This window comes from Anser brachyrhynchus (assembly GCF_964034855.1).
Source record: "Anser brachyrhynchus genome assembly, chromosome: 20".
NCBI classification, from domain to species: Eukaryota; Metazoa; Chordata; class Aves; order Anseriformes; family Anatidae; genus Anser; species Anser brachyrhynchus.
The window spans coordinates 1,976,146-2,003,514 of record NC_137713.1 but is presented as its reverse complement, the minus strand read 5'-3'; the positions used below and the strand labels follow the sequence as shown (position 1 = coordinate 2,003,514).

General features: G+C 57.1%; 1 protein-coding gene and 1 long non-coding RNA gene across 3 annotated transcripts; one reads left to right on the top strand and one right to left on the bottom strand.

The window, feature by feature from the left end:
- The first annotated feature begins 12,298 nt into the window (after positions 1-12,298).
- SRSF1 (serine and arginine rich splicing factor 1) lies at positions 12,299-16,293 on the top strand. Of its 2 annotated transcripts, XR_013941272.1 has the most exons (5): positions 12,330-12,981; positions 13,264-13,448; positions 13,717-13,889; positions 14,158-14,877; positions 15,792-16,293. XR_013941272.1 is itself a non-coding variant. In XM_080563528.1 (4 exons), the coding sequence occupies exons 1-4, from the start codon at positions 12,788-12,790 to the stop codon at positions 14,350-14,352; spliced, it is 747 nt and encodes a 248-aa protein (XP_080419654.1). In that variant the 5' UTR covers positions 12,299-12,787; the 3' UTR covers positions 14,353-16,293. The 2 variants fall into 2 exon arrangements, 1 of the variants encoding a protein (XP_080419654.1); XM_080563528.1 differs by having other exon boundaries at positions 12,299-12,981; positions 14,158-16,293.
- Positions 14,428-27,359, bottom strand: LOC308181003. The gene is made up of 2 exons (XR_013941273.1): positions 23,968-27,359; positions 14,428-23,870 (listed from the first exon to the last, which is right to left on the bottom strand). It is a non-coding gene; the product is annotated as an uncharacterized lncRNA (long non-coding RNA).
- Positions 27,360-27,369: the final 10 nt, after the last annotated feature.

The window sequence follows — 27,369 nt, the reverse complement described above, 5'->3', positions numbered from 1 at the left end:
GCCCGGGGAGAGGTCTGGTGCAGCGCCGCGATACCCCGCTCTGCGTTACCGCTTCCCCTGCAGGAAAGCCGCGGTGAAGCTCGGTGTGAGCGACCCAGCAGGTACCGACCGGAGCTGTCAGCCCCTCGAAGGGCTGATCCTGCGCCTGGCCGGGACGCGCTGCTCGGCCCCGCCGAGCGCAGCAGGGCTGGCCGGAGCCTGCTGCAGAGGCACGACGCCGGCGCCTCGGCCGCTTGGGTTCCCCCCGCGGAGCTCCTGCCCTCGCTAAACGTGCTCTGGGTGTGCAGCTGCCCTCTGGGCCGCCCGTCTGCCAGGCTGGCCGCCCGCCAGCTCTGATTTGGGTTGCTCCATTTCACTCGGGCAGAGGCGCCAAGAAGCCACCTGAGCAAAAACCCAACAGAAAAAAAAAAAAAAAAACACGTAAGGGAGCGAGGATCCGCCCCGAGCGATGCGGGAGCGGAGGAACCACTGCTGTGTTCCTTTTTGTTGCTTTTTTTTCTGCAGTTTGGCAGGAAGGGGGAGCGGCATTGCCTGTCCTGCCGGGATGGTGCCCTGCGCTCACCAACACGCTCTGGGTCAGCACCGCCTGCCCAGCGAGTATCCTGCCTTCAGCAGTCCCCCATTTCGGGAGCATCGTGTGGCTGCAACCCTTCAAGAGCTTCCATCTCTCAGCAGCAGCGGGATCAAATACTTTTATGGCGGTGTTTCCAGAGGCTCCACGTGGCCGGACAGGGGCTGGAGCGTGCTGATTTGGGGGCTGAGGAGGGGGGAAAGGCAGCGCCTGGTCAGCTGCTGGAGCAGGGCCACCTGGAAGGGGCAGGAGGTGGGAGCTGGGTGTCCCCAGATCCACACGTCCCCACGTCCCCACGTCCCCCTGTGCCGCAGCAGGCCCCGGGGCCGCGGCGCAGAGCGTCGGCACACATCTCGGCGAGGCTCCCGGGGGCGTCTGGCTGCGAGGGCAGCCGGCTCTGCTCAGGTTCACTGCACGGCGCTTGGCTGGGCTATTTATAGCTCCGCCGAGTCTCTGTTGAGGCAACAGCCCTTGGAGTCTCGCGGATCTCTTTTATTAGCACGCCCGGCTGGGAGGCGCGGAGCCTCAGCTCTCCCCGTGCCGGGCCGGAGCGGAGCAGCACCGCAGGGAGCAGAGCCCGGCCATGGGGGCAGCCGCAGGAGCCGGCCCGGCTGACGGGCAGGAGGCAGCTCCCCGTCCCACACACAGCTGCAGGGGAAGGTCCCCGCTCTGCTCCAGGAGCCCCGGCCTCAGCCAGCCCCAAGCCGGTCCCGCAGCGCCGCCGTCGCCGCGCCAAGCCGGGCCGGCGGGTCGGGCGCCACCGCCCTTGGTGGAGGCGGGTTGCCCAGCCTGTATGGCTGCCCCATCCGCTGCTAACGAAGGAGCTTCGTTAGCGGGCAGGGAGCTGAGCTGCAAGAGCCAGGTCTCCATTCCCGCCCCTGCTGCTGCCGTGAAGTTCTGCTTAATCCCCACATGCGGTAGAGTGACGGCCACGAAGCCGAGGTAGCTGCGGTTTTGGTATCGTGTTAATCCTGAACTGAGGCTCGGGCAGATGATGGGGGCTGAGCCGACATTAAGACAGCTGCTGGACGATGCTTGTCCCACACAATGGGAACCCCGGATTTCACCCCAGGCCCCCCGTGCTTTAGACCTGCCAGTGTCCTCGTGGTGCTGGTGGGTGCCGATGCAGCGCCCGCCTCCCCAGGGACGCCCGCAGCACCTTCAGCCCCCCGGGGCAGGAGTGAGCCGCCCACGGGGGTCCTGCTGCAAAGGGATGAGGAATAAAACCTCGGTCCTTGTCCCCAGGGGGTCAGCGTGCAGCCACCCGGCCGGTGTCAGCGCCCAGAGCTGCGGTGAGGCGGCCGGCCCTGCAGGCCAGGCGCTTCTCTGGGCACGGGAAGGAGCGCGGCCTCCGTGGAGGAAGTGCTTCGAATGCCACAGGGGGAGATGCGTTCCTGAATCGTGACAAAAAGCCTTTATTTATAAATTGCTCCGAGTGCACTATATAAGGCGCTTCACGGAGATTAAGAGGAAAAGGGCCTGGCTGCGAGGAGCAGTTTGCCATCTAAGGCTGCGGCCTGGCTCTGCCTGCGGCCGGGAGCTTCCCGGCCAGACACGATTCCAGCCCCAGCCGTGACTCTGCCCCTCTGTCCTCAGGTCCAGCCTTTCTGCCTGTGTCCTCATCCCGAAGCCAGGACAACATCTGGGATAAAACCACACATCTGTAGGAGCCGGCAGTACAAGCGTCCCCTTTGTCTTCTGTCCCTGCAGCACTTCTGTCCGTCCCACCTCCTCCGTCGTGCCTCCTGTACCTGCTCGTCTCCCCGCTCTTCTCCAGACTCAGCCATCGGCTGCTTCGATGGCCAGAAAGCATCAATAAACACAGCAGCAGCAGCAAAGCAGCTTCTCTGTAGGAGAAGTTCTCTGTCTCGCTCATCACTGCGGTCCCAAACCTCCTCAATCTGGGTCCTCCCCTGTCGCAATCCCGCCCGCGGCTGCTGTATGAACGATTTGTTACCAGGAGTCAATCGTTTCGGCAACTCTGCTGCCAGGCACATTCAGGAAGGTTTGCTCCCAGTCCCGGGCTGCTTTGATCAATTTGTTTGTGAAGCAGTTTTCAGTGGCTTGGTTAATGTGGGTTATTATCTCCCCGGATCCCTGCTACAGAGGCTGAATAAATCCCAGGGACAGAGAAAATGCCCTGTAAACATCCAGTGGGGAGCTGCCACTGCAAATGCCGAGGGCTTGATCGCTGTAAGCAGAGCACTGCCATCAGTACCAGTGCCCCAGTCTCGAGGGTTACTGCTCAATAATTTGGGACAATCCAGCGTTTCCACTACCTGCCCTCCTCTTCTGCGTAAGGACCCGGCCCAGGCGCGTTTCGCTTCCCGGAGCGGCTCTCGCAGCCACACACGGGGCAGCCTGGGCGTTTCTCCAAGGCAAATGGTTTTAAAACCGTGACGAGCTATAGAAGGCTTTTTGTCTAAACACTGCTTTCCACAAGGTAGTGTTTCCTGCGATCCTGCGAGCGCGATAGAAAACTCTTTAATACTAAATGGCGTGTGAGCCTTATTAATATGTATTCAGGTCATCTGCTCTCTGCAAGTTTTTGCAAGTGACTTGCGGTTCACGCGGGATCCATAAATAAAAACACCTATCGGGAATCTGGGCTGGGTCACATTAGCACGGGAACGTAATGAGCGCCTGTGTGCATGCTGCGGCTGGACATGCCAGCAGCCGGGACCTCCCTTTAAGCTGCTCTCCCCAGAGGTGAAAGGCAGGTGTAGAGATGGAAAAGGTGGAAAAAACACCGAAGGAAAAGTTGCCTCAGCCCCGTGCTCTGTGTCTGTGCTCTGCAGCAGTCCCAGTCTGACTGCGAGGCAGAGGCGCCTCAGGACTTTGGGACTAGCATGGGTGCTAATTTCACTTCTTCCCTCGAGTTTCTCCATTTTTCCCTTTTCTGCCCTCCCTTCCATTACAACACTTGGGATGGATGCTCCAGCACAAGCCTTAAACCCAGCTGATTTTCTCTGTGAGGGCCCTACCTGCACATCAAAGGCTTCCTACACTTTTAGGGCAGTTGTGGGCATCGATGCCACCCTCCTGTGAGCCACGGCACTCGCCAGCATGGGTTTCTGCTCACGGCCACCATCTGTGGATGAGAAGAGCACGGCGCTGCCGCAGAGGAGCTCGGGGCGAGGGTCTCCTGGGGCCGGCTGTGGTGCGGGGATCTCCTCCTGCACCTCCACAGCCCATCCAGAGCCGTCACGTCCTGGTGCTGTGCGCTGCTGTCCCCTGTGCCGTCCTTCCCTGGTGTGCGTCCCCTGCGGGCTGCGGTCCCCAGGGGTGTCCCCGCTCTGGGGACATGCAGTGGGCTCACGTGTGGGCCAAGCGGGAAATCTCTTGGTAATTATGTGGGTGCTCATGCATGAAGACATTGAGCAGCCATGCATGCACTAACCGGGCATTAAAATGCAAAATAACTGGGCGCTCGTGCACACAGTACCTGGGTGCCAATGCATGCATTAATTGGGTGCTCATGTGTGCAGTAATTAGGCATTCCTGCATGCAGTACCAGGGCATCCATGCATGGACTAACCCCGCACTCGTCCACGAACCAATTGTGGCTGTGTAAGCTCAGAGAGCTCACGCAGGACATTTTGTTTGCTCACACGGGCGCTGGCTGGGCACTCACGCGTCTTCTGGGCACTCACGTGTGGGCTAACCGGGTGCTCATGCCTGAAGTCGCCGGGTGCTCACGCGGACATCAGCTGGGTGCTCCTGCGTTCACCGCTGGGACACTGGTGCGTTAGACCGGCACTCGTGCATGACCCGGCTGGGGGCTGATGGGGGGACCCCTTGGCCGCTCACACCCGGCTAATTGGGCACTCATGCATAAATTAACCGGGTGCTTGAGTGCGAGCTATTTGGGTGCTCATGCAGGAATGCAGCAACCCTGCAATTCGTGCCCCAAACTGGCGCCGTGTCCACAGCCCAGCCAGGAAACCCCAGGCAGCCCTCCGCGGGCAGTGGGCGTGGGGCTGGGGCTGCCAGGACCCCCCAGAAACTGCCGCCCCCTGCCTGGCCCTGTCCTGTGGAAAAAGTGAGCTTCCCAGGGTGCAGAACGGAGCCACTGCCATCAGGTTCTGCTCTGGCACAGCACGGATGAAAGACGCTCCGAAGGCAGGAGGCTAGGTCTCTGCCGCGTGCGGTGATGTAGGTCAGCCTCACTTCTGAGCTCTACTTAGGCTCTAGCCATTCCTGAAAGAGGAAAAAGAATAGAATCACCCATGTTGACACTACTTTTCTGTACCATCGATGTTGTGGAAGTTACAGCACCATCTGCCAGCTCCGTTTTAATCCAGGTCTGCTGCCCTCACATTTCTTGGGGTTCGGGCTGTGGCGGAGCACACAGACTCGCTTAGCACAGAGATCCCAGCTTGAAAGAGCTTTTGAGTTGTTTGCTCTTACTGAAAAGCAGGTCCCGTGTCCGCTGCCGAGTTCTCACCAGAAGCCATCCCGCATTCCTGCACATTACAGCGTGTCCAAAGCGTGTCGTGGGCGCCCGGGCACAGCTCTGCAAACCCACAGCAGGCAGCAGCAGCGTGCCCGTGAGGCTGGGGACGTGGGGCCCTGTAGCTGTGTGCACACGTGCACACGCGTGCCCGTACCACGCAGATACTCAGGGGCTTGCTGTGATGCCGGCGCCCGTTTCGGGAGCCCCCTGGGCTGGCATCGGCGCGAGCGGTGCTCAGCCCCCCTTTGCTGCCCTCCTCGCCAGCCGGGTCAATCGCGTATTAATGCTCTCACCTCACTCTGCAGAAGGAGCTGCAACACTTGACCCAATCAATAAATATACATTTCATACATCCCTTAAGCCTGTAATACCTCTCTGGACGGAAGAGCCCGCGAGGGATTTTGTTTTAATTAGAGGGATGCTCCGGGCCGCCCTGCCCAGCGCCTGCCCAGCCTCAGCAGCTCGGGGGGGGGCTGCTTGCAGTGCTCCCAGCCCAGCCTCCCGCAGCAGCAGCCCCACGGCCCAGCCGGAGCAGGAGGTGGGGGGCTCGGTGTGCCCACGACCACCCCCCTGCTGCTGCGGGGGAGCCAGCGGGATCAGCGGCCACAGCCATGGCCCGGGTCCCACCGCCCCTTGGCCTTGGCTCACCTCCTGCCGGCGTGCGACAACGTGCCAGGTGGCTGCGCGCTCTCTAGGCAAAGGGGATTTATTTTTAAACAGTTGGCTGAAATCCTGCCTGCACCTCCAGCAAAAAGGGCAAGGCGGCTCTGCTCCGGGGATGCAGGCAGCGCTGGGGCCGTGCTGCCAGCGGTGCGGCGCTCGGTGCCGACAGCGATGCCCCGCGTGGAAAGGGCCGAGAGGCTGACGGGCACCCTGTGAGAGCTGCCAAGGAAGGCAATTAACGCTGGGGCTGGGTCCTTCTCTCATTTCGCAGCCCTCTCCCTTTCAGCTGCCTGTGCTGTCCTCAGTGAGACGGCGTCACAAGGCTGCACGAGCTGCTCCCCCAGCTCCAGCCTGTTACAAAGCGGGCACGGTGCCGCAGCCTGTAAAACCAGCTCCAAAACCCAGAGGACCTTTTGGAAGCATTTCAGCATTTCTGTCCAAACAAAAGCCAGCTTTATCTCCTAACAGAAGGGCTGAGGAGACAGGAAGAACGCTCAGCTTTTGGTATTTTCCTGCTTGTGAATCCCGTGCTGTCCTTCCCCATCCTCACCCCGCGTAAGCAACACACGCGGCGTGAGTGCCTGGGCAGGGTCCGGCCACATGCCCCAGGATAAAGGGCGTCATTTATCTGTGGCAAGGAGGTGCGGGGATGCAGTTTGTGGCATGGAGGTGTTGGGATGCAGTTTGTGGCAAGGAAAGAGCAGAAGTGTCTGCCTGGCAGCCCCAGTCCAGCTCGGTGCTTGACTCCAAACGAGCAAGAGGCTGGCCAGGCGCACGGCTGCCCTCTGCCCAGGAGGAAGAGGAGGAAGAAAAAGGGGAATAAAAGAAGAAAAAAAAGCCCTCGAGGAAAACAAACACTCACTGACGTCTGTTATGCTCTCAGAGAGAACAAGTGGATGGAGCCGCTGCTTTATGCTTGCCCGTAGGACCGGCAGCGTACATTTGTTGGTTTTCTCCCTTCTGCCGCTAACAGCCAAAAAGCCTCGCAGGTGACGGCCCTGCGCAGACAGGGCTGCGGCCAAGCGGTCCGTGAAGGAAAATCGGACAGACCACGGAGCGAGGCACACACGGCCCAGCTATTCATCGCCTCTGCTCAGAAGGGAAAACAAACCAGAGCTGCTGACCGCGGGGAGCGAGGGGTGAGCAGTGCCCACACGACGCTCCGTGCGCCTCGGCCCCGCACGGGGTAAGAAAGCGCACCCCGAGCCCCTTGCAAAAGGAAGGGCTGGGTCTCTGAACACAAAGCGCTGTGTGTCTAGTGCAGGGCTTCACTCGGGCAGGACGAGTGAAGGAAGCAATACAGCCCCCCGACACGCCACAACACCACCGGGAGCTGTGTTTATGGTTAGCTGGTTCCCGGGCAGGAAGCGCGGCTTCGCCGGCGCTGCCGCTCTGCGCCCTCACCAGCACAGCTCTCCAAGGCTCCCGACCCCATGAAGCTCCCTGCTCTGCCCCTGCCTGTCCTGCGTTTGGTATTTTGGGGTAGGAAAATATTAATATGCTGCCTGGGAAACTATGCAAGTAATATCCAACATTCGTGCTTGGATGCTGCCTCTGAAATGCAATGATCTCTGCTCTTCTTCTTATTTATTACCCTCAAGTAGCTGCAGCACAAAGGCACATCAGAAAAAGAAATAAATAAAAATATATGTTTTTCTTTTTTCTATTTGATGTTTCAGTTAGGCACTAACTAGTCACTCAGAAATCACACCAGAAGTGGCAGCTGTCACACCTTGCTTTGCGCTGTGCAGCAGTGAAGAAGAGGCACCATCCACGCAAGACACCCAGCGCGCGTTCCCTCCTTACTTCTGAGTGCAGACATTAGCTTGCTGATTTAAAAGCAGTTGGGTTTGTACCTTCCACTTTTTTCTTTTTTTTTTTCCAATTTTTATTTTTAAATCTGTTGGACACAAACTGGGAAGTTTCCTAAGTGGAGAACATCTGGATCACAAAATGCTGCGGAACAACTTCTGCTGGGAACAGAAACGCCCTTCTCCCATGGTTACGTGAAGTTATGCAAGTCGATGAAACAGTTCCTAAAATTTGGGTTTAAAACATTCTGCTTGAAACTAATTTTTAATGCATTTCTCACTTGTTCTGCTTCCTTGTATTAAAAAAATCGGCAAAACCACATCCATGCCGCGGGGCTGCAGCCTGTCGTCTCCGAACGCCCCGAGCAGAACAGGGAGCGGAGACGGCGGCCGCGCTGCCAGCAGCCTCTGATGGAAAGCTAATGGAAAACCTCCTTTAAAAACCACTGAGGCCTGGCAAATTTGGGTTATTTTTGGAGAGCAAAAAGCCTCGGATCTCCCCCCGCTCCCGAGCCTCAGCCGGGCAGCACGGCCGCCACACAGACCTGGCGAGCACGGGCTCACTTCCAGCCTGTGCCAAGGGCTCCCCCCGACGCGGTGTGCGGGACCCGAGGGGACCTGAAGTCACGGCAACGGGAAAACAAGGCAGCGTGCATCCCAAAACCTCATTTCTTAAATTAACCTTTAATTGCTACCAGCAAGGCAAATGGCCCTTAGCGATGTTACAGTCACTGCTCCTCTGAGTAAGTCGTGTTAATGGCTTCAGCGGTGTAGGTGTTATTCTGAAGAACAAAGATCACTGTTCCAGAACTTCTAAAGCCCGGCATTGGCACAAAACGCAAAATCCTTTGCACAGTTTAGCTCAGCTAACAACGCCATGTGCTTAAACGGCAACGAAGCCGCGGTGCTTTGCCGAGCCCTTCACGCCGCGTCCCCTGCAGGCACCCCGTCCCTCTCTTAGCAAATTATTTTCACAAGCTTTTAAATCTCGTTTGTAATTAGTTAGCTATGAATGGTCTCAGGCGAGGCTCCGGCCGAGGCGCAGGGGCTGCCAAGCCGCTGGGCGCCGTGTCCCCGCGAGCAACCCAGCCTTCTCCTCCGGTGGCTTTTCCTGTTCCGATCTCTCCCCGTGTCTGCTCTCTGGGGCTGGCTCTCAGGAAGAATTCGTAGTCAAGGTGCGCTGTGTTTCCCGTCTCCATCAAGACATGCCGCGGCATGTGCACATGAAATCTTTTGGCTTACGCGTAAGTAAGTAAATAAAACGAGCTCTGCCCTCACGCACTTTTACAGGACATATTTCCAAACTTACAGGCTGTCATTGTCTTATCAATGCACTCAGAGATTCTCTGAAAAAGTTACGCGCTGCATTTTTTGCACATACGAGCTGATAACTTGGAGGTGCTATTTAAAATTAAAGCCCCCAAGCCATCAGCTCAGTATGCTGAGCTCTGAAGGCACTGTGTAGCTTCACGTCACTGCTGAAGTGCCGAAGGAGCCCAGGTCCCACTCGGCAGCGCGTTCAGAGCCGTTGCTGTGGGAGCGGACCAGGAAGTTTGGACAATTCAGAGCAAAAAACATCGCAGTTTACGGTGCTGTTTTAAAAGCGGCCCTTTCCTCACCAACAAGCTGGGCTTTGAAGAACTGTTATTTTGCAACACGGTAAGATTAGTCAAAACTAACCCCAGCTGGATCTCACGGCGCTGAGGAGGCTGCCAGCGATGAGGGGAAAACAGGTCCTGCCCGACACCGCGAGCGCGTGGCCAAAGCCCTCGAGGAGCGCCCGTGGCGCTGGCCATGATGTGCCCTGGCTCTGTCGGTGATGCTGGGAAAGCCCCTGCACCTCCAGCACCTCTGGTTTGTCATAAATAAAGGAATTTTGAGCCCACCATAGAGCGCTTCAGTGTCTGCATAAGGACACTACGGCATGGGCATGGTTGCTGGAGCAGAGGGAGGGCGCGTTGTAACATTGTGGGAAGACGTCCGAGAACGAAGGGGAGAGAAGGAACGCTGTGAAAAGGCCAGAAAGGGCCAAACCAAACCCGCTGGGTGTCTTTCTCTGTGTGGGAAGGCCGAGAGCAGGCTGAGGAGCGATCATCGCAAGCTGTGCTGCAGCGTATCTCCAGCTGGACACCTCTTGTTCTGTGTTACCTGGTTAACGTTTGCATTACCGATCAACATCCACAGTTTGAAAGCCCTGTTTTTCAATTTTACAGTAGTTGCATTTTTTGCAAGACTATTTGCCATTTGCTTCCCAGTAGTTTATTTTCTACGTAATTAATGTTTAATGATTCTCAACATACACGTTTTGCTAGAAAGCCAAAAGCGACTCCGACAAAGCAAACAAATGTTCTGCCGCTTATCCAACTGCTTTAAGCACTCCGCTGATAACACAGAGCTAAAAAAGGTAACGAGAAAGAAAACGTTCAATAATTCTATAAAGAGACACTTCATTAAGGTAATTAAGGCGATCGTTTAAAGTAGTTATGAGGATTATTAACACGCAAAAGAAATTATGCAATAGGGCTTTAGCAAACCAGGCAGACTTACCATTATTTTATGATGCCTTTAAGAATAACTTTCAGCAGCTTAATAAGCCTTTGAAAATAAAAACTCATTCCCTGGCAAAGGACGGAACCTTCTCTATACCTGGGAAGGGTATGTTCAGGGTCTTTGTGACTTTTTGGGGAGACGAAGGAGTGATTTTATTTTTTCCAGTATGCAACAAGCATTTCTACTGATCTGGCAAATAACTGAACTAGCTCATTAAATTATGCTGGTTCAAAACCCATATTTACGCCAAAGCACCTACTGAACTCGTGTACACGGTTGGGTACATGGTTTTCAGCTCGTCCCTGGAACCTCGTGGGTGCTGCAGGCTATGCCCCACCGGTTTGTACAAAGAGAATGGTGAAACCATTAAAACTCCTTAAAGATGCAGAAAATCCCTAGATAGTCAGCAGTTTATACTTGGGTAAACCACCACGTCTGACGATGGGCTTTCTCATAACGTCTTTCTGTGATTAATAGCAGTCTTTATTTAAACCACCAGCAACCTAACACAGATATTACCAACGTTAAAAATCATTACAGCAGAGGACATTACTGTACTTTAACCTACACAGGAGAGAAATAAAGGCATTTATAATAGTCAAACACATTATACTGAAAATATCTTTCTAACTGCAAGTCGTTCAGATTGCTGTTTTCTAGAGGAATATGCGTTTTTAATTAACACATGAAAAATGAAGTATGCATGACAGCCACTACTACTAAAGAGGTATGACACATTTCTCAATATCTCTTAATTAACTCAGGAGCCTAGAGGGCTTTTCTGCACACTCGGATGCTGCTTTAACCCCATCCCTGTGGTTACCATGATTCAGCCCTTCCCTCACCGCACGGACTCGCCCGTACTGATATGAAAGATACCAAGGGATCAGCGAGAGGCATCCAGGGTAGAGACTGCAAAAGTGCAGCAATTTAAAAAATGTTTTAGTATCCCCCACATGTTTTATGTTTTATTTATTTTATTTTATGTTTATTTAAATGTTTTAGTATCCCTTTAGTTCCCACATCTGATACAGCGTGCGGACCGCACAACAAATCGTCACTTCAAAGCAGTGTGGGCCATGTGAAGCATGAGCAAACGGATGGAGTTAGGGAGAGAACGCGTCCCCCCAGAGCTGCCGTGCTGCAGGGGCCTGGGGGCACGCTCAGCACCCCAAAACACGAGCAAACTCCCCGTGCTGCCAAGCGGGGACTCCCCGCAGCAGTGTGTTCGTCAGCCCTGGTCTCGGAGGCAAGGGAAATGCCCTACCCTCCAGAACCGGGCAAATTAATAATAAATAACAATAAAAAAGACGCTTGGGTTTTCATGTCACCTGGAGGACCTGCTGGCCAAAACAGCGCTTCTGCTTGAAAGCGAAGTTTAATTGCATCCTCATTAGTTAAAAGCAATTTGCACATTAAAAGTTGCATTTACTGCCTTAACAAATCTTTCAGGAATTTGTGACTAACTAGAATAATAATTCGGTGTTTAGAAGTGACTTGACGTTAAGTTATAATCTCGTAAACGTTACATAGCTGTGTGTTATTTCCTTACTTCCCGGGAACTCCTTCCCTGCCTCCCCCGTGCTCCTGCGGGGCCGCACAACCCCCGGGGTTGCTCCCCCTCTAGGCCTTCACTTTTATTAATAAATGCAGACAGAAAACAGGCGGCACGCTTCAAAGGTTTGGGGGTTGTTTTTCTGTACTTTATTTTGATTCCCAAAATCCCATCGGCAATCGTCGTTGGCTGCGAGGTTTGTCTGACGCAAGAGCTGCACAGGACCGCGGTACGGCTCCCACAAGCAGGAAACGGCACAGATGGCCAGAAGAAGAAAATAAATAAATAAATAAATAAATAAATAAATAAATAAGTCAGCCCCAGGACGGCCTGGGCCGGGCCTGGGCTGGGCTGGAGGCGGCCCGCCCTGGGCTCCCCGTGCCCCCGGGGCAGCCATTTTACAGCAGGCCCGGCCCGGCTCCTTCCTGAGGAGCGGGCACAGCGCTGCGGGGCGGGACGGGGCGGCGGCGGCCCCTCAGGGGACCGGGGACGGGGACGGGGACGGGGACGGGGACGGGGACGTGACGGGACCGAGCTCGGCTCCCATCCCCTCAGCCCCCCTCACGGCCCCGCCACCCCCCCCCCCCCGGCGCGGTGCATTGTGGGCCGCGCCCCGCGCCTTGGCGCCAAGCGCCCCCGCGCCGCGGTGCATTGTGGGCCGCGCCCTGCCCGCCCCTAGCCCCTGCCGGGCCTTCTTGGCGCGAGCGCCGCACCGGACGTGACGCCACGCGGCCCGGCGCACCGAGAGGCGGCGGCGGGGCGAGGTGCGCTGCCCTCCCCTCTCCTCCCGGGGGCACGCCGCGCTCGCTAAGCCCTCGCGCCCGGCGGCGGCGCGGCCCGCGAGGCCTCGGCTTCTCCGGTGAAGCCGCTGCGGGGAGCGGACGGAGGGACTACTTTCCTGCGGCGCCGCGCATGCGCCGGAGGGGGGACTGAGGGCGCGGAGGGATACGCGCCCGGCGGCTGAACGCGGGTCCGCGCGCGGGCGGTGCTGCGGCTCGGGGTGAGATCGCTGCGCGCAGCAGGAGCGCGAGGGGGAGCCGCGGTCGCCATTTTGCAGCGGCGGCTGGGGGAGGCGGCGCGAGGAGCGCTCCCGTCCGCACGGCCCGGCCCCGCCGCCGCCGCCGCCCGCCCGCTGCCCGCGCCTCAGGCCCTGCCCCGCCGCAGCCATTGCCGACCTCGCCATGTCCGGGGGGGGCGTGATCCGTGGCCCGGCCGGCAACAACGACTGCCGCATCTACGTGGGGAACCTGCCCCCCGACATCCGCACCAAGGACATCGAGGACGTCTTCTACAAGTACGGCGCCATCCGCGACATCGACCTCAAGAACCGCCGCGGGGGGCCGCCCTTCGCCTTCGTCGAGTTTGAGGACCCCAGGTGAGGGCCCGTTGCCTCCCTACCCCCCCCACCCCCCTCACGCCGTCAGGCCCCGCGCGGCCTCCCCCCCCCTCCCCGGTTGCTGAGGCGCCGCCCGGCCTCCCGCCGCCGCCCCGGGCCTCAGGCGGCGCTAACGGGGCGGCCCGGGCCGCGGGGAGGGGCCGGCGGGAAGCGGGAACAAAGGCGGGGGGGGGGGGAGAGCGGCGGGGGCAGGGCGCGGCGCTGGCGGGGAGGGGGGGGGGGGGGTGGCGGCCGCGCTCACCGCCCCGACCCGGCCCGCAGGGACGCGGAGGACGCCGTGTACGGGCGGGACGGCTACGATTACGATGGGTATCGCCTCCGCGTGGAGTTCCCTCGCAGCGGCCGGGGCACCGGCAGAGGCGGCGGAGGAGGTGGAGGCGGAGGAGCCCCCCGGGGCAGGTACGGGCCCCCATCGCGGCGCTCGGAGTACAGAGTGATCGTCTCGGGTGAGTCATTCCTCCCGCCGCCCCTCGCGCTCCCCCCCCCCCCCGGGGTCCTCGCGGCTGCGAGGGGCGACGCAGCTCCGCAGCGCTTCCTAAAAAGCGTCGCCTCGCGTAGCTCGCGCGGAGCGCCGTTCCCGGCTGCTAACAGCTCCTCGAGGCAGCCCGCCTGCTTACGGCCTGGCCTCTCCTGTCCGCTGCGGGATGACGCCGTATCTTACGGAAGATGCTAACGTAGCGGGGTTGTAAAGCAAGGTGTTGCTTTTTTATCTAGGGCTGCCTCCAAGTGGAAGTTGGCAGGATTTAAAGGATCACATGCGTGAAGCAGGTGATGTATGTTATGCTGATGTTTTCCGAGATGGCACTGGTGTCGTGGAGTTTGTACGGAAGGAAGATATGACCTACGCTGTGCGAAAACTGGATAACACTAAATTTAGATCTCATGAGGTAGGTTCCATACTTACTCTTTTGGCCAGAATTGGATACAAAGGGCTTAACAGTAGGAGTTGAAGGTAAGGAATGTGTGGTGTTCGTTGTTTTAAAACACAAAGCAGCTAAACTAAGTCTGTGGTCAGTTTGTCACGGAATAGACTTTATTAAGGCTTTGGCGTCTATTTCTGTGCTTTAGTAAACGATATCCGCAGTCTGTCAGCATGCCTAAAAAGATGGCCCTGAAGCCTAGACCTTTCAATCGAAAGTTCTGTCTATTCAATAGGGAGAAACTGCCTACATCCGTGTTAAAGTTGATGGTCCAAGAAGTCCAAGCTATGGAAGATCTCGGTCACGCAGCCGTAGTCGTAGCAGAAGCCGTAGTCGAAGCAACAGCAGAAGCCGCAGTTATTCCCCAAGAAGAAGCAGAGGATCTCCACGCTACTCTCCCCGCCACAGCAGATCCCGATCTCGTACATAAACGATCACTAGCTCTGATCTTTTTGTAGAACCCCATGTTGTACACAGTTTTCCTTTACTCAGTACAGTCTTTCAATTTTTTTTTTTTAATTCAAACTGTTTTATTCAAATTGGCTGAAGTGTTGAATTGCATTCTTGTGTAAAATCCCTAGTGAGTATTTGCTCCGTAACATCAACATTCCCCTCATGTCTTTGGTAAATTGTATTTTAATTGATGTCAGTCAGGATTGTTTCAATTTAGTTCTAGTCAAATACCAACATTCTTCAAACTGTGGTATTGCTGTGTAAATGTCTCAGTGTTCAGCTATGGTTTATACGAGCTGGGGATGTTGGGATGTTTGTGGCTAACTTGTCTCTTCTGGGGGATCTTATATTTTATCTTGCCTTTTCGTGTGTCTTTCTGTAGACATATCTGAAGAGATGGATTAAGAATGCTTTGGATTAAAGGATTGTGGAGCACATGTCAATCATTTTAGGATTGTCAAAAGGAGGATTGAGGAGGATCAGATCAATAATGGAGGCAATGGTATGACTCCAAGTGCTATTGTCACAGATGAACTTGGCAGTATTGACCTTATACTGAGAGACAGGTTAATTGAGTACGTGCGCCTACGTGTCACTTCTTCAGGCATGTTTTAGTTACTGCAGACTACAATTGCTCTTCTCTTTAAAACTTTTTTTTGGCAATTGTGGCTAAATACTTGCTTTTGTAATTCTCTATTCCATTCTAGTTTTTTAAAGGAACAAACCGGGACGGGGGTGGGAGTATTGGTTTACTTTGTCATGCAGCATTTGGTTACAAGTGTTAATGTTGCGTAGTATTCGTACACTTGTAGATGAAGGGTATCTTCAAACCAGAGTATAATATCAATACTGCTAAAATCTGCATGTCCTCTGTGTGACTGATACAGCGTTGCTATTTCATTTTTTTTAAAGTACCAGAATGAAAGCGAAAATAGAAAACCTAGTTGGGAATAATTTAAGTCTCAGCCCTTCCCCTCAGACTAATTCACAATTGACTCACGAATATGCTTGAAAACTCCAGTTAGTTAATTTTGTTACCTTCCAGCTGGGAGTACTAGTTATAGCTTAGACATACAGTAGGCGGATAGCTTTAGCAGTAAACTTTTACAATTTCATAAACATTTTTTGCAACCACAAAACCTGTAGCACACCACCGTACGAGCAATGAGTATGTTGGCATTTTCAGTTGACATATGTAAATATTACGATGTTTCCTCCAAATAATTAACATTTCTAAAAAAAAAAAAAAGAAATTTAGCATCACCATTCAAAAGCTTGTTTTGGGGAATTGATAGTTATTAATGTACATCTGTATTAATTGATGGCAAACATAACTGATCATTCCCCAGAATCCTATTTTTTCATTACAGTATCTAACTTTTTGCCTCCTCTTTTTTGGTTTTGCTGGTTATAAAGGTTTGGATTGGAGAGGGCTCACTGGATCCCAATCCTTGGAGCTGGATCATTGGATTCAAATCATAATGTGGATAGGATAGGGAGGCTGAATTGCAAGGATTCATGGAGCGGGATCAAATTACCAGGAACATAGGAGTGGATTCCTGCCCCAACCAAACCGCATTCGTGTGGATTTTTTTATTCAACTCAATTGGCTATTCCAAAGATTTTTTTTTCCTATTTTTGACGATTGGAGCCCTTATGATGCACGATGGAGTTTTTCATTTTTTGGTAAAAGGAGCAAAGCGAGGACCTGGAGAGGTACGCTGGAGCAATCTCCTTGGAAGGATTCAGCACGAGTAGATGGTAAACGTTAAAGGGGAAAAAGGGGGGTTTGTTTAAACAAAGTAAATCAATAAGTCGTTTCTCTAAATTTAAAGTCAAAAATTGGAGTTAAAGATTAAGTAGGTTTTCAATTGGCTACTGCCTTTTTTTCTTTGACAAATAAAATTTTTAAAAAACATGCATGGTTGTCATCATTTGTTGGTAATGAGTCTGCTTGCCACCAGAAACTGTAACATTGTTAAATTTCACGTTTTCAGACAAAAAGCTTTTGTATCCAACAAAGATCCGCTGTTCCGCAGGAAGCACTGATGTTGGAGCTTCTGAATCAGGGACCAGTTACCCTGGGAAATGGGCAGAATTCACTGAGAGTGGGGGAGAAGAAGAAAGAATCCGAGCTGCTTAAAAAAGGATGCTGTTAGTGTTGGTGGTAACAAGTAAAGGAGGGAGCGCACGGGGGAAAAAGGTGAACCAGGCTCAGTTCTCCCCCTGCTGTCCTGTTAAGTGCCGGTTAGAAACTGAGCGGATGTAAAGCTCCCCAGCGCTTGTGCTCTCAAGTGTTGGTGGACTTTTGAGGCCCTGTGTGCAGGAGGCGAGCAGTGACGGGGGTATCAGGAGCTGGTCGTTAGCAGCAGGCGCTGGGCTGCTGCCCCGTGATGTGGGCAGCTGGGTAACGGCACCGCAGCCACTCGAGGGTGCCAGGCGTGTCCGCGGCACCTTCCCGGGGTGAATGTCCTTGTAATTCAACGCAAACTACGCGAACGTTCCAGTAGTTACCTGGAATAACGTTGATTACGTTCGATTCGAGTTAAATGTGCGGTGAGTTGGTGTCAGCGCTGAGCAGGAAGGTTTCTGCACAACCCGTAGCCGTTTGCCAGTCTAGGGGCGTGCCAGTGAGCGGAGAGCCGGAGGTGCTCGGGTTAATGTGGGGGTGGGATACTTGTTACGTACGTTTTGCTCTCGGGTGAGTGAAGTTTGTTCCTGTACGGCGGGGAAGTGGAGCAGGGCAGGAACGTGTTTGTGGCTGGGGCAGGAGAGCGGGTCTGGGTTGTAATCTTGGCGTGCTGGCGTACGGGACGCCAGCGTACGGTGACGGTTCGTACAGGATGGGATCTCCCTGCGGGAATGCTGTGTTGCCAAAGATGCGTACGTGGGCACTTTCTGCTCTTTTTAACCAAAGTTGACGAATCCTGATTGTAAAAGCACCGTAGTTGGGGAAGGGAAGGCAGGAGCTGTTACCCAAAGGACAGACTCTAGGTGCTCAAGTGGCCGTGGGCTAGTGCCAGGTGGGACGGAGTGGGGAAGAGCAGCAGAGATGAGGGGTGAGCAGCGATCAGGGGTTTGCAGAGGTGGGGTGGCTCGTGCCAGAGAAGGTGGGCGGTGGGAATTAAGGGAGCAGAGCGCAGCGCGTGCCTGGAGACAGGCAGGTGTGTGCTGTAGAGCACGGGGGAGTTTGGCCCCAAACAACAAGCCCTTGGGTTCTGATCAGTTCTGCCATCTGTGCAGGAAAGGTGAAACTTGGGGCAGTCGTAAAGCGAGGGTTAGGAGGGTGCTCGGGGAAGCAAAACCTTTTATTTCACAAAAGGAAACCTGAAGAGTTTGGTTTAACTGAACCAAACCCAAACGTGGGATTGGGAGAGGACTGCTCTGATGGCGTAAGGGTTGGAAAGAAAGCGAGCTGCACGGGGGAGGGAGAGGAAGGGGCTGGGACCCTGCTGAAGGGGTCAGTCCTCTGTCAGCAGTGCGGGAGGCTGGGTTCTGACCCGGGGAGTCCAGCCCAAGTTGCTGATTGTAGGCAAGTTAATGAGCTAGTTAAGGTAATGTCACATTAATTTAAGGGATTTTCAGCTGACTTTGATATACCTTGAATATCAGTGCTTGCAAGCCGTAATGCTAGAGGGGCAAAAAGGCTTTAAAAATGACCAGCCTGGTCCTCCAGGCACCCCCGAGAGCCCGCAGGTAAGAGGTGTGCGTGGGGGGTTGGTGCTGTGGCTGTCGGGTTCTGTTGTGTGCGGCTGAGCCGCGTAAGCGGCAAATCCTCGGTGACTGTTTGCTTCGGCGATTATCTCGTAGCGGTTTGCAGCAGTAGTAAACATCGCGGCGCTGGAAGGCCAGCCCTCCCGAGGGGGGGCGAGCGGCGGGGCGCTGCTGTCTGCGTGCCGAGGAAGAGGAGAGCACCGCGTTTGTGTTGATACTCGTGGACCCTTCCGTGCAGAGCTCCTGAAGTCTGATCTCTTAACGGACCGGTGGGCATCGCACCCCTGAGCGAGAGCTGTTGATCCTCCCATCTGAGTGGAAACGGCATTTTCATTTCACTGGGAAAACGGAAGGGAACGGAGCAATTCTGAAGTGCTTTTCCTCATTCTGGCTTCCCGCGTCGAGGGAGAGCAGTCCGGCTGAATTTGTTGTCCCGCGTGCGCCAGGCGGGGCGTGCTGCGTGGCGCTGCGACGGCGCCGGTGTTTGTAACGCGCGGTGGGATCCTCCAATAAAGCCGTTTGCGGTGCGGAGCTCTGTTGTGTTTTGTGCCTCTAGACCTTTCTCCTCTAAGATCTTTCGTTACTGTGCTACTGTTAGCAGCCAAACGTGCCTCTGATGGAGCCGGGAACTTCACTGGGGCGGATCAGGGCTTTCCCCAAATGCTTTTTTTTTCCCCGAACCTCGTCGCAGCAGCCGGCCCTGCTCGCTGTTTGGGGGCAGAGCGTTGCAGTTCGCTGATGGACCGATGCCGTGGCCTCCGCAGTCGAGGAGCCGGTGTCAGAAGCACGCTGTGCACCCGTGCTGGCAGCGCTGGAGCTGCTCAGGTGGAGGAGTCTGACTTTGATGCTCTCTTGGTTTTAATTGCGCCGCCTCGCCGTGGGCTCGTTAACGTAGCTGCGCAGCGGGGGAGCTGGGAGCGGCGCCTGCCGAAAGCAGGGCCCTGGGCTCCGCGTCTCCGCCTGGGGCTGCGGGTGAAAATTAACCCAAGTCAGCGCCCGCTGAACTTCTCTCGCGGGGAATGTTCCCTTCCAGGCACGGGCCGTGCGAGTCATCCTGAGCGGCTACTGCTGCTGGGTCCAACTCGCTTCGGGTTTGTTTTATTGTCTTACGTAAACTACCAGAAACAGGTTATGCTGGAAGGAAGGCAGCTGGACCACGTTAGCTGCCCTGCTAGCGCTCCTTCCAGGATGGATTTTATGGGATTTTAACCCAGCTCCTGAGCGATTTTGCTCGCCGTAGCAGGGTGGAAGCAGGTGGGTTCCTTGGGTGGCTCTGCCTCCCCGGGGAGCTCGGCTCGAGCCCCTCGTCCCCTGGGCGTTCCCGGCTGTTTGTGCCTCAGACCCACACCGTGAGCAGCGCCTCGTGCGCGGGGAACCTGCCCTTTGGGACGGCCCCGCGACTCCAGAGCTGTCGTTTTGTTGGTACACTGAGGGCAATTGTTTGCCCTGGCGATGTGTGGCCCCTCTGTTTTGCCCTCGGCCTCTGCAGCTGCCTGCCTGTCGCGGAGCGCGAGACTGCCTGCATTGTGCAGGCGGCGCGGGAAGCGTGGTGGGGAGGGAGGGGAGCTGTCCTCCTTAATCCCACGTCGCGCTGATAGCGGGGTACTTAATAAACCTAACATCAGCACTGAAATAGAAACGGTTAGAAAACTTGCGGTTTCTCCTAGAAACCACAGTTTGTTTTTTTTTTATTATTTTGTTGTTGTTTGTTGTTAGTTTGTTGTTTTGTTTTTTTTTTTGAACAGAAACTCCTGCTTTAGGACAGCAGGCTCATTCGTTGATCTGGCAGCGGCAGTTGTGGCCCGAGATTTCTCGCTCCTGATGACAGCAGGTCGTTTTTAGCTGTACACCAAAGCTATTTAATAATTTCTAGACCTGCCAAAAACCAGCTGCAGGTTTGACGAGCGTCCAGCTTCCCCTCTGCTGAGTGCAAAACGTTCCTGACTGCACCCGCGCGGGGGAGAGCGGTCTGTCTTCAACTGCAGGAGAGGCTTCCAAGCAGAAAGCTGAACCGATGAAAGCTGAGCTGGTGGAAACTGCGGCGGGATTCCAAGCAGCTCCCTGTGCAAGGGCTGCTCCCCAAAACCTCTCTGCCGCACGCACGAGGGCGGGAGTGACTCAGGCTGCGGTGCCTGACGTACCCGTGTGGTTTGCTCGGTGCCGAGCGTTGTGCTACCCCTCCTGCCGCTGCTCGGGGCCGGCGCAGGACCCACACGGGTCGGGAGCTCGCCCGCCCTTGCCGTGCCGTGGCCCCACGTTGGCTCCGCTCGGTGCAGTCCCAGGTTTACGCTGCAAACCGGAGGTCTGAGTGCCCGTGCAGCAGTTACGGGGCTATTAACGTAATTTTATGCACTAATTTGTGTGATCGTTAAAGAGATGAGAAGGGCATTGTTCGCATGAGTAATTACCTCTGTTTTAATAGCTTTAATTCATCCCGTAAGAGAGTTTCATATTTGTATGAGTCAGCTAAGGTTTCACGCTTCGGGTCTAATAGATTTTAAAAATACCCATTTCTTACAAGAAAGGGCTGTGCCCCGGAGGGCTGATGCCGTGACCAGCCCACCAGACCGCGGGGACGCGTGCCTGGGAGCGGCCAGCACGGGGCTGCGTTACCACAGGAGGAGCTGAGGCTGCAAAAAGCCGCCAGCACCCATGGGGTGGCACTCGTGGCCCCTGGGAGCGGGGATTTAAAAATGAAGCACCTGCAGGAACTCGGCAGTTTGCTGAGCTCTGGGCGCTTTCCTTCCAGCAAAGAGCAGGACTGACTTCTTCTAGCGACTTTTGATGCTGTTTTAGGCTTGTAGCAGCACTAGGAAAAACTTCCTCTGCGCTGCTTTGCATTGAATTTGAATCTGCCCCCTTTCGCCGCGCTGCCGCTCCTTCCCTCCATGTGTGCACATCCCTAAAGTGCAGGAGGAGCCGCAGGCTGCGAGGTGAGGCTGCGGCGGGTGGCAAAACGGCCCGAGCTGGGCTGCGGCACCCCAGTGCTTCGTGCTGCGTTTCTGCAGGGACAGGTATGTTTTTAACCCCAAATGCCTTACGATTAATACTCGAGCAGGGGCCTGGGCAGTAATCTTTCCGCTGACCGAGTGGCAGCAGCAGGGTGATGAAGAGAGCAGGTTGGGATTTTAGGGACGAGACACCGGGTTGGTACCACGCGGGGCGTCCCCTGCACGTGGCAGTGCTCCGAGGCTTGGCCTCTGCCCGTGCTCGCAGGGCTGGCAGCCGCGGCCTCCCCGCACCCGGTCCCTGCTGGCACGCAGCAGCTGCAGGCTCCTGGCCGCACGTGAGCCCTCCTGGCACGGGCGCTGCTCCGCGGGCGCTGCCGGACGCCCGGTCCATGCGGCAGGGCCCAGGCAGCTGGCGGAGCCCCGGGGCAGAGCCTCGTGCTCGGACGTGCCGGGTGCTCGCCCCAGCCGAGCAGGGCGGGCGACCGCACCGACATCGATCGCTTTGAGAAAATCCATAACTCACAAATGAGGTTAACCCCCCCCCGCTCCGCGCACACGCAGGTCCTGCAAAAGCAAACAGCGAAGAGCAAACAAGCCAGGGCAGCGCGGGCGCGGAGGCACGCGCGGGGCTGGAGCCCTGCCCGGCGCCGGGGCCACCGCTCGGTGTGGGCGCTGCGGCTCCGCCGCTCCCTGCCCGCGGCACCTCGGTGCCCCCACGGCCGTCACTCGCTGCAGCCCTGCGGGAAGGCGACGCGGCGTTATCCACGGCCTCCAGCTGCGGCCGGGGTGGGGAGAGGCTCGCCAGAGCTCTGCCGTGTGCCAGCGAAAGATCGGGGATTAGCGCTCGGATTTCCTCGCCGGCTCGGCCGCTCTAATTCAGCGGCTGTGTTTTTCCCTGGAAGCACCGACCTGCTGTGCCCGCTGCCGCCCGCCCCTCGCGCCCGGGGAGCTGTGGGGCAGATGGTGGGAAGGGGAGCGAGGCAGGAGCGGATGTTTCTGCGCAGCCCTCGGCCCCTCGGGGATTATTACTAAAAATGGTCACTGGTGATTAACCGGAGGAGCACGCTGCTGAGGAACTGCTGCGCGCTGCCTCTCCTGAAGTTCTCCAATCCGGTGCGAAGCTGGAAGCAGCTTTTGCGACGGGCGCAGCGCGGAGGCCAGGGCAGGCAGGGTGGTACAAACCGGCACGGTCTGCCGGGGGTCGGCGTGCACCCCAGGAGGTCTCCGAGCTGTAGGAAACAAATAATTCTGGCTCTGTGCGCATCACAGCTGTGCGTGGAACCGAGGAACGACGCCGGATCTGATGTTAAGCGCGGGTGGCTCGCACTGCTCAGCACCGGTGCTGTGGCACTGATGGCACCGTGCCACCGGCTGCCCCGGGGCTCCCCCGGCACGCACCTCGTGTGCTGTGAGGGGCAGCCCTGCGTGCAGGGTGCCTGCGGGCGCTTTGCTTGTGCCCAAAGATAGCGGGGAAGCCAGCGGCCAGCCACACGTCCCCGTGGCCAGCGTGGTGGCGGCGAGCGGCGGGAGGAGCAGCGCTTCCGCCCTGGTGCCGGGCGCGCAGCAGATGACAGCAGCTGCTCGCTGGGAAAGAGTTGTGATGGAAATAACCAAAATAATAATAAAAGGACACTCGGTACTCGCAGCGCGGGGCAGCTCCGAGCTCAAGGTGCCAAGCGGAGATTAGCGCGCGCACAGCTGAGGACAAGGAGGTGGGATGAGATAACGCCGCTTCCCGTGCGTGGCTGGGCTAAACTTAGCTGTGCTGCTCCGCCGCGGGGATGGGGCCGGCCCCGAGGCAGCTCTGCGTGCAGGGCGAGGGCACCCAGCTGCTGGGAGAATTGCGCCGGGCTGCCTTAGCGTGGGCCAGGAAAGGTGCAGCAGGGACTTGGTCTGGTGGAATCGCAGAGATGGGAGCGATCGACAGGGGCTGCTCGGCACAGGGCACCCCAACGGCCACCCCTGTGCTGCGATGGGGATGGGACGTGGCTCCTGGCACGGGGCCCTGCAGGGTAGGAGCCAGGGGCTTCAGCTCAAGGCATCCCCTTGTGCCTGGCGCTGTGCATGGGCATTGCCCGGCTCTCAGCCGGTGGGTGCAGCTGGCACGCCGGTCTGCAGGGTGCTGGCGCGCTGCCCCGTGCCTCCAGGAAGGCAGGAGGGTGACCCCAACGCTGGGACGGGCCCCTCAGCCCACCCTTAACGCTGCCCCAGCAGCCGCCTGCTTCTCCCCAGGCTGTTGCTGCGCACCTCAAAGTCTGGTGCTGAAAACAAGGAGCCAAGGAGCGCTCAGACATCCCTGCTGTGGCCCGTTAATGAAGCTCCTTCCCTTTGAGTAGCTTCTCGCTGCTTCTCCATTGATTGCCGTAATGCCTTTCTGCAGTGATTCAGGCAAGCTGGCTGGTAATTTCCTGCATCCTATTTTCCCCTTTTGAAAAGTGGAGTGATCTTTCAGATGCGCTAATTACCAGGCGAGGAGGATGCTCTGCGCAGAGCCCGGCAGCGGCAGCTCCCTGCTGAGCCCTGGGGCCGGTGAGTGCCAGCACCAGCACTGCCCCCGGGGCCATGGCACAGGATGGGCGATGGCAGCGGGCTGCCACGGGGCACGGCCACAGCAGCCGTTTCTTGAGAGCTTTCCTTGCTTGCAAGCAGGTCACTCGCAGCCCCTGCTCTCGAGCCACCCGTGCGGCCCCTCCGTGCCCTCAGACCCCGTTGTGCTCCCTGCTCCTGCAGCCCGTGCCACGGGCGTGCTCTGCCTCAGCGTGCATTTCCCAACTTCACGTTTTACTGTCTCTTTTTAGCTTCCTGGATGAGTTTGAAAGGGAAGTTGAGGCTGCAGAGAGAGAAAATAGAGAAGACACGAAGTTAGGAAAGCAGCAAAAGAGAAACCACCCCCGGCTCGGTAACATCGTCTCTGCTTATTTACACACCGGAGGGCTCTTCAGCCCCGCGAAGCTGTGAAATTCAAAGCACGCCGCGTCGCTCCGGGAGCAGAGCACAAACAGACAGGGGCTTCTCTGAAGCTGAAATATTTGACAACATTTTCTATTCTTAGCGATTCCAGCACACGCTCGCGCAACAGAACCGGAGCGCTGTTTGTCAGCGGGCAGGCACGCTCCGGGCAGAGCGCGGCCTCCTCAAGGCAGCGGGGTGGGAGCCAGGCTCACCCCCCGGTGCGTGGCAGCCCCTGGCCCCACGGACCCGTGCCCGGTGCGCTGAGATCCCTGCGAGAGGCACGGGCAAGGCAGAAATACAAACCGCACTTCCACCACTCGCATCCCACCGCCAGCCCTAAGGCACGGGGTGTTTCTGCAGGGGGACTGGGACGAAACCGGCGGTGTTTGTCCGGTCCTGCCCGGGGCTGGGGGGGCCGCATCCAGCTGCCGCCTGTCCCCGCAGGACAGCTAATGGCGCCCGTCGCACAGGCGCTTCCTTAACCGTTTCGTGGCTGGCCGCCGTGGAGGAAAGCAGCTCCTCTCGGGGCGTGCGGAGGCGTGAGGTGGGTCTGATGGATTAACCGTGGTTAGTTCTTCCTCCCGAGGCTGGTGCCCCCGGGGATACCACGTACCAGGCAACGGGAGGTCTGCTCCTGCTCCCATGGGGACGGCAGCGCCGGGGCTGCGGGCGGGCGTCGGGCACTGCTGCTGGCATGAGCCCAGCGTGGGCTGGGGAGGCAGGGACCCCGGCAGCGTTCCCGTCCTTCCCCGCCACGCAGGAAGCGCTGAGGAAGAAATGGGGAAGATTTTTGTTCTGAGAGGCAGGAAAGGGCCACCTCAGGACGGCGATAAGTGGGGCACACGGCTCCCGCTGCCCTAGAAATTCCCTTTGCATGTTTGCCGCGAGTACCCAGGCAGCAGCACGGTGGCTGCTGATGTTATCGCTGTCCCAGCTCGATGACTAAGGCAGCTGGAAGGTATAAATTAAACAACATAACACTTCGAGTCACCTGTTATGTGGGTTTGTCCAAAGCAGCGCAGCTTTAATTAAGATGGAGAGTTTACAAATCTAACCTTTGTTTATTGTGCTTTGGGGCACATAAAATGTAAATACGTGTTTTCAAACACTGTGGCTTTTTATATTTCCAGTTATAATTCTGGGTAAAGGAGAGTTCGTCAGGTTTGGCATAGACTTGCCCTTTATAAATACAGCTCCTACGAGTTCGTTCCCCCCCTCGGGGGTTATCTGCAGCTCTCGGGCTCGCTCTGCTCCGAAAGCAGCCTGCCTCGGCGGTCGCTTCCCGGTGCCGGGATGCCTCAGGTGTGCGAGGGGCCTGGGCTGCTCCTCGTCCTCCCACCGAGAGGGCTCAGCCCCGCTCCTCCGAGGGACGAGTGCTCCCACTCCCTGTTTCTCTCTTACAGTTTAGTAAGGAAATCCTGAGCGTCCTCCTCATTTTTGTTCCTGAAAGGTGCTTTCTGCCCTCTTGGCTCTTTAACTGTAAAACCAACAAGAACGTCAAGTTTAGCCTCCTACGTGCTCATCGGGATTTCTTCGATGACTCAGTGACATGCTTGGGTAGTTTTCTTAGCCTTTAACTGAGGCGAGTTTGAGCCTTTAACAAAGAGCACTCTCACCAGCCTTATTAATACGTGTTAACAAAAATAACTGACCGACCAGGAGAAAAATAACCACGAGCAGCGGTCATTTCCCCCCGTCTGTAAATGTGGGGTTTCTCTCTTGGCTTCCTGCAGCCCTCCCTGCCGGGGAGCAGCGCGGGGCGCAGAAGAAGAGCAGAGAAGGGAGACGCTCAGCAGGGGCAGGTGCAGTGGAGCTGTGACCGGCTGCCCCGTCACGCTGCCTTCGGGCAGAGCTTCTCCTCGTGGGCACGAACGCGCTCGCAAGGCCAGCCACAGGCGAGCGTGGATGTGCAGGGCTGAGGGGAGGTGATGCACGAGAGTTAAAAAAAAACCCTTTGAGTCCTTTTGTGTTTGTTTGTCTCAGTTCAGGGCTCCTGCAGCCCAGTGACAACATTTTGCTTGTTGCCAGCACTGTCCGCTGGATGCGTCACGGCAGAGGTCTACAAAAATGGTTTTTATTTGCAAGCAGATTTTGACGCTATCACTCAGCTCCGGTGCTGAGGTTTTAAGGAAAAAATCTTGAAGATACCCTAAGGTGCGTGAAACTACTGCAAGCGTGACTATCAGCAGAAATACTTCTGTTTTGCAACGGTCTTGGAAAGTGAAGAAATGCTCAGCAAGGGCAGGGGAACAGCACGTCGCAGGGCCGGGTGACTTGCCCGAGACTGCACAGTGATGGCCGAGGCAGCAGGCCGGGACTCCTGACCAGTCCCCTGCTGGTGTGCGTCCCAGCACATCTCCCTACCCCTGGTGTCCCCTGGGGTTGGTGCTTAGGGCCTGGCTGTCCTTCACATTATAATTACCGTAATACTCAACAGAAGGAAAAAGCACCCACACCTCCGGTGGGGGAGGAAGCAGTACGGGAGATTTCATTGACGTGAACCGCACCGAGCCCCGTTTGCTGAGGCCAGCCCTGCAGAAGGCTCCGGGGACACGTCTGGTTGTGAGCGCCCGCCCTGCCTCGTGCCCTCGGTGCAGCCCTGGCCGAGGTCCGAGCCTGGCAGCACGGCTCGGCACGGGGCTGGGCCGGGGGAAACGGGGCCGAGTGGGGCCAGAGGGGAAAAAAGTGAATCCTGGGGGGCAGTTCTCATGGCCTCGGTTCCCAAAAGCCGGCCCTTTTCTGTGACCGGAGGTCTAGCTGTAAAATAAAAACCCCTCGCGTTGTGGCGTTTGCTCGTGTGCTTCCCGCGACTGCCGAGGACAAGCCAGGCGCTGCCCCGAGGAGCCCACCGAGGCGGTGCCCCCGGTGTCCCCTCAGCGGGGAGCCGGGCCCGCTCCCTCCGCCTCAGAGGGCCGCGCTCGCTGTGTGTAAACACGCAATTAACGGTAAGCGCACGCTTAATTGCTTGCGGCTTAGATTTGCATCCAGGTGCTGCGTTCCACACGCCTCGGATCCAACCCAACGCGCCAGGGCGTGTGTGTGTGTGGGGGGGGGGGGGGGCGGCGGGGCCGCCTCACGGAGCTCGGCCCCGGGACCCGCCGGGGGGCGCGGCCCGGCCGTGCTGAGGGCGCCCCGGGGCCGAGCCGCCCCCGCGGCTCCCTCCCCGTGCGGCGGGCGGGCGGGCGGGCGGGGAGGGAGCGAAGGAGGGCGAGGGGAGGGGAGAGGCAGGCAGGGAGGAGAGGAGAGGGAGGGGAGGGGAGGGCGGCGCGGCTCGGCCCCCGCCCGGGGCGGCGGCGGCGGCGGCTGCTGCCACCACCACCACCGCCAGCAGCCGGGGCCGCGGCCCCTCGCCCGCTCCTCCATCTTCTCTCGCCACA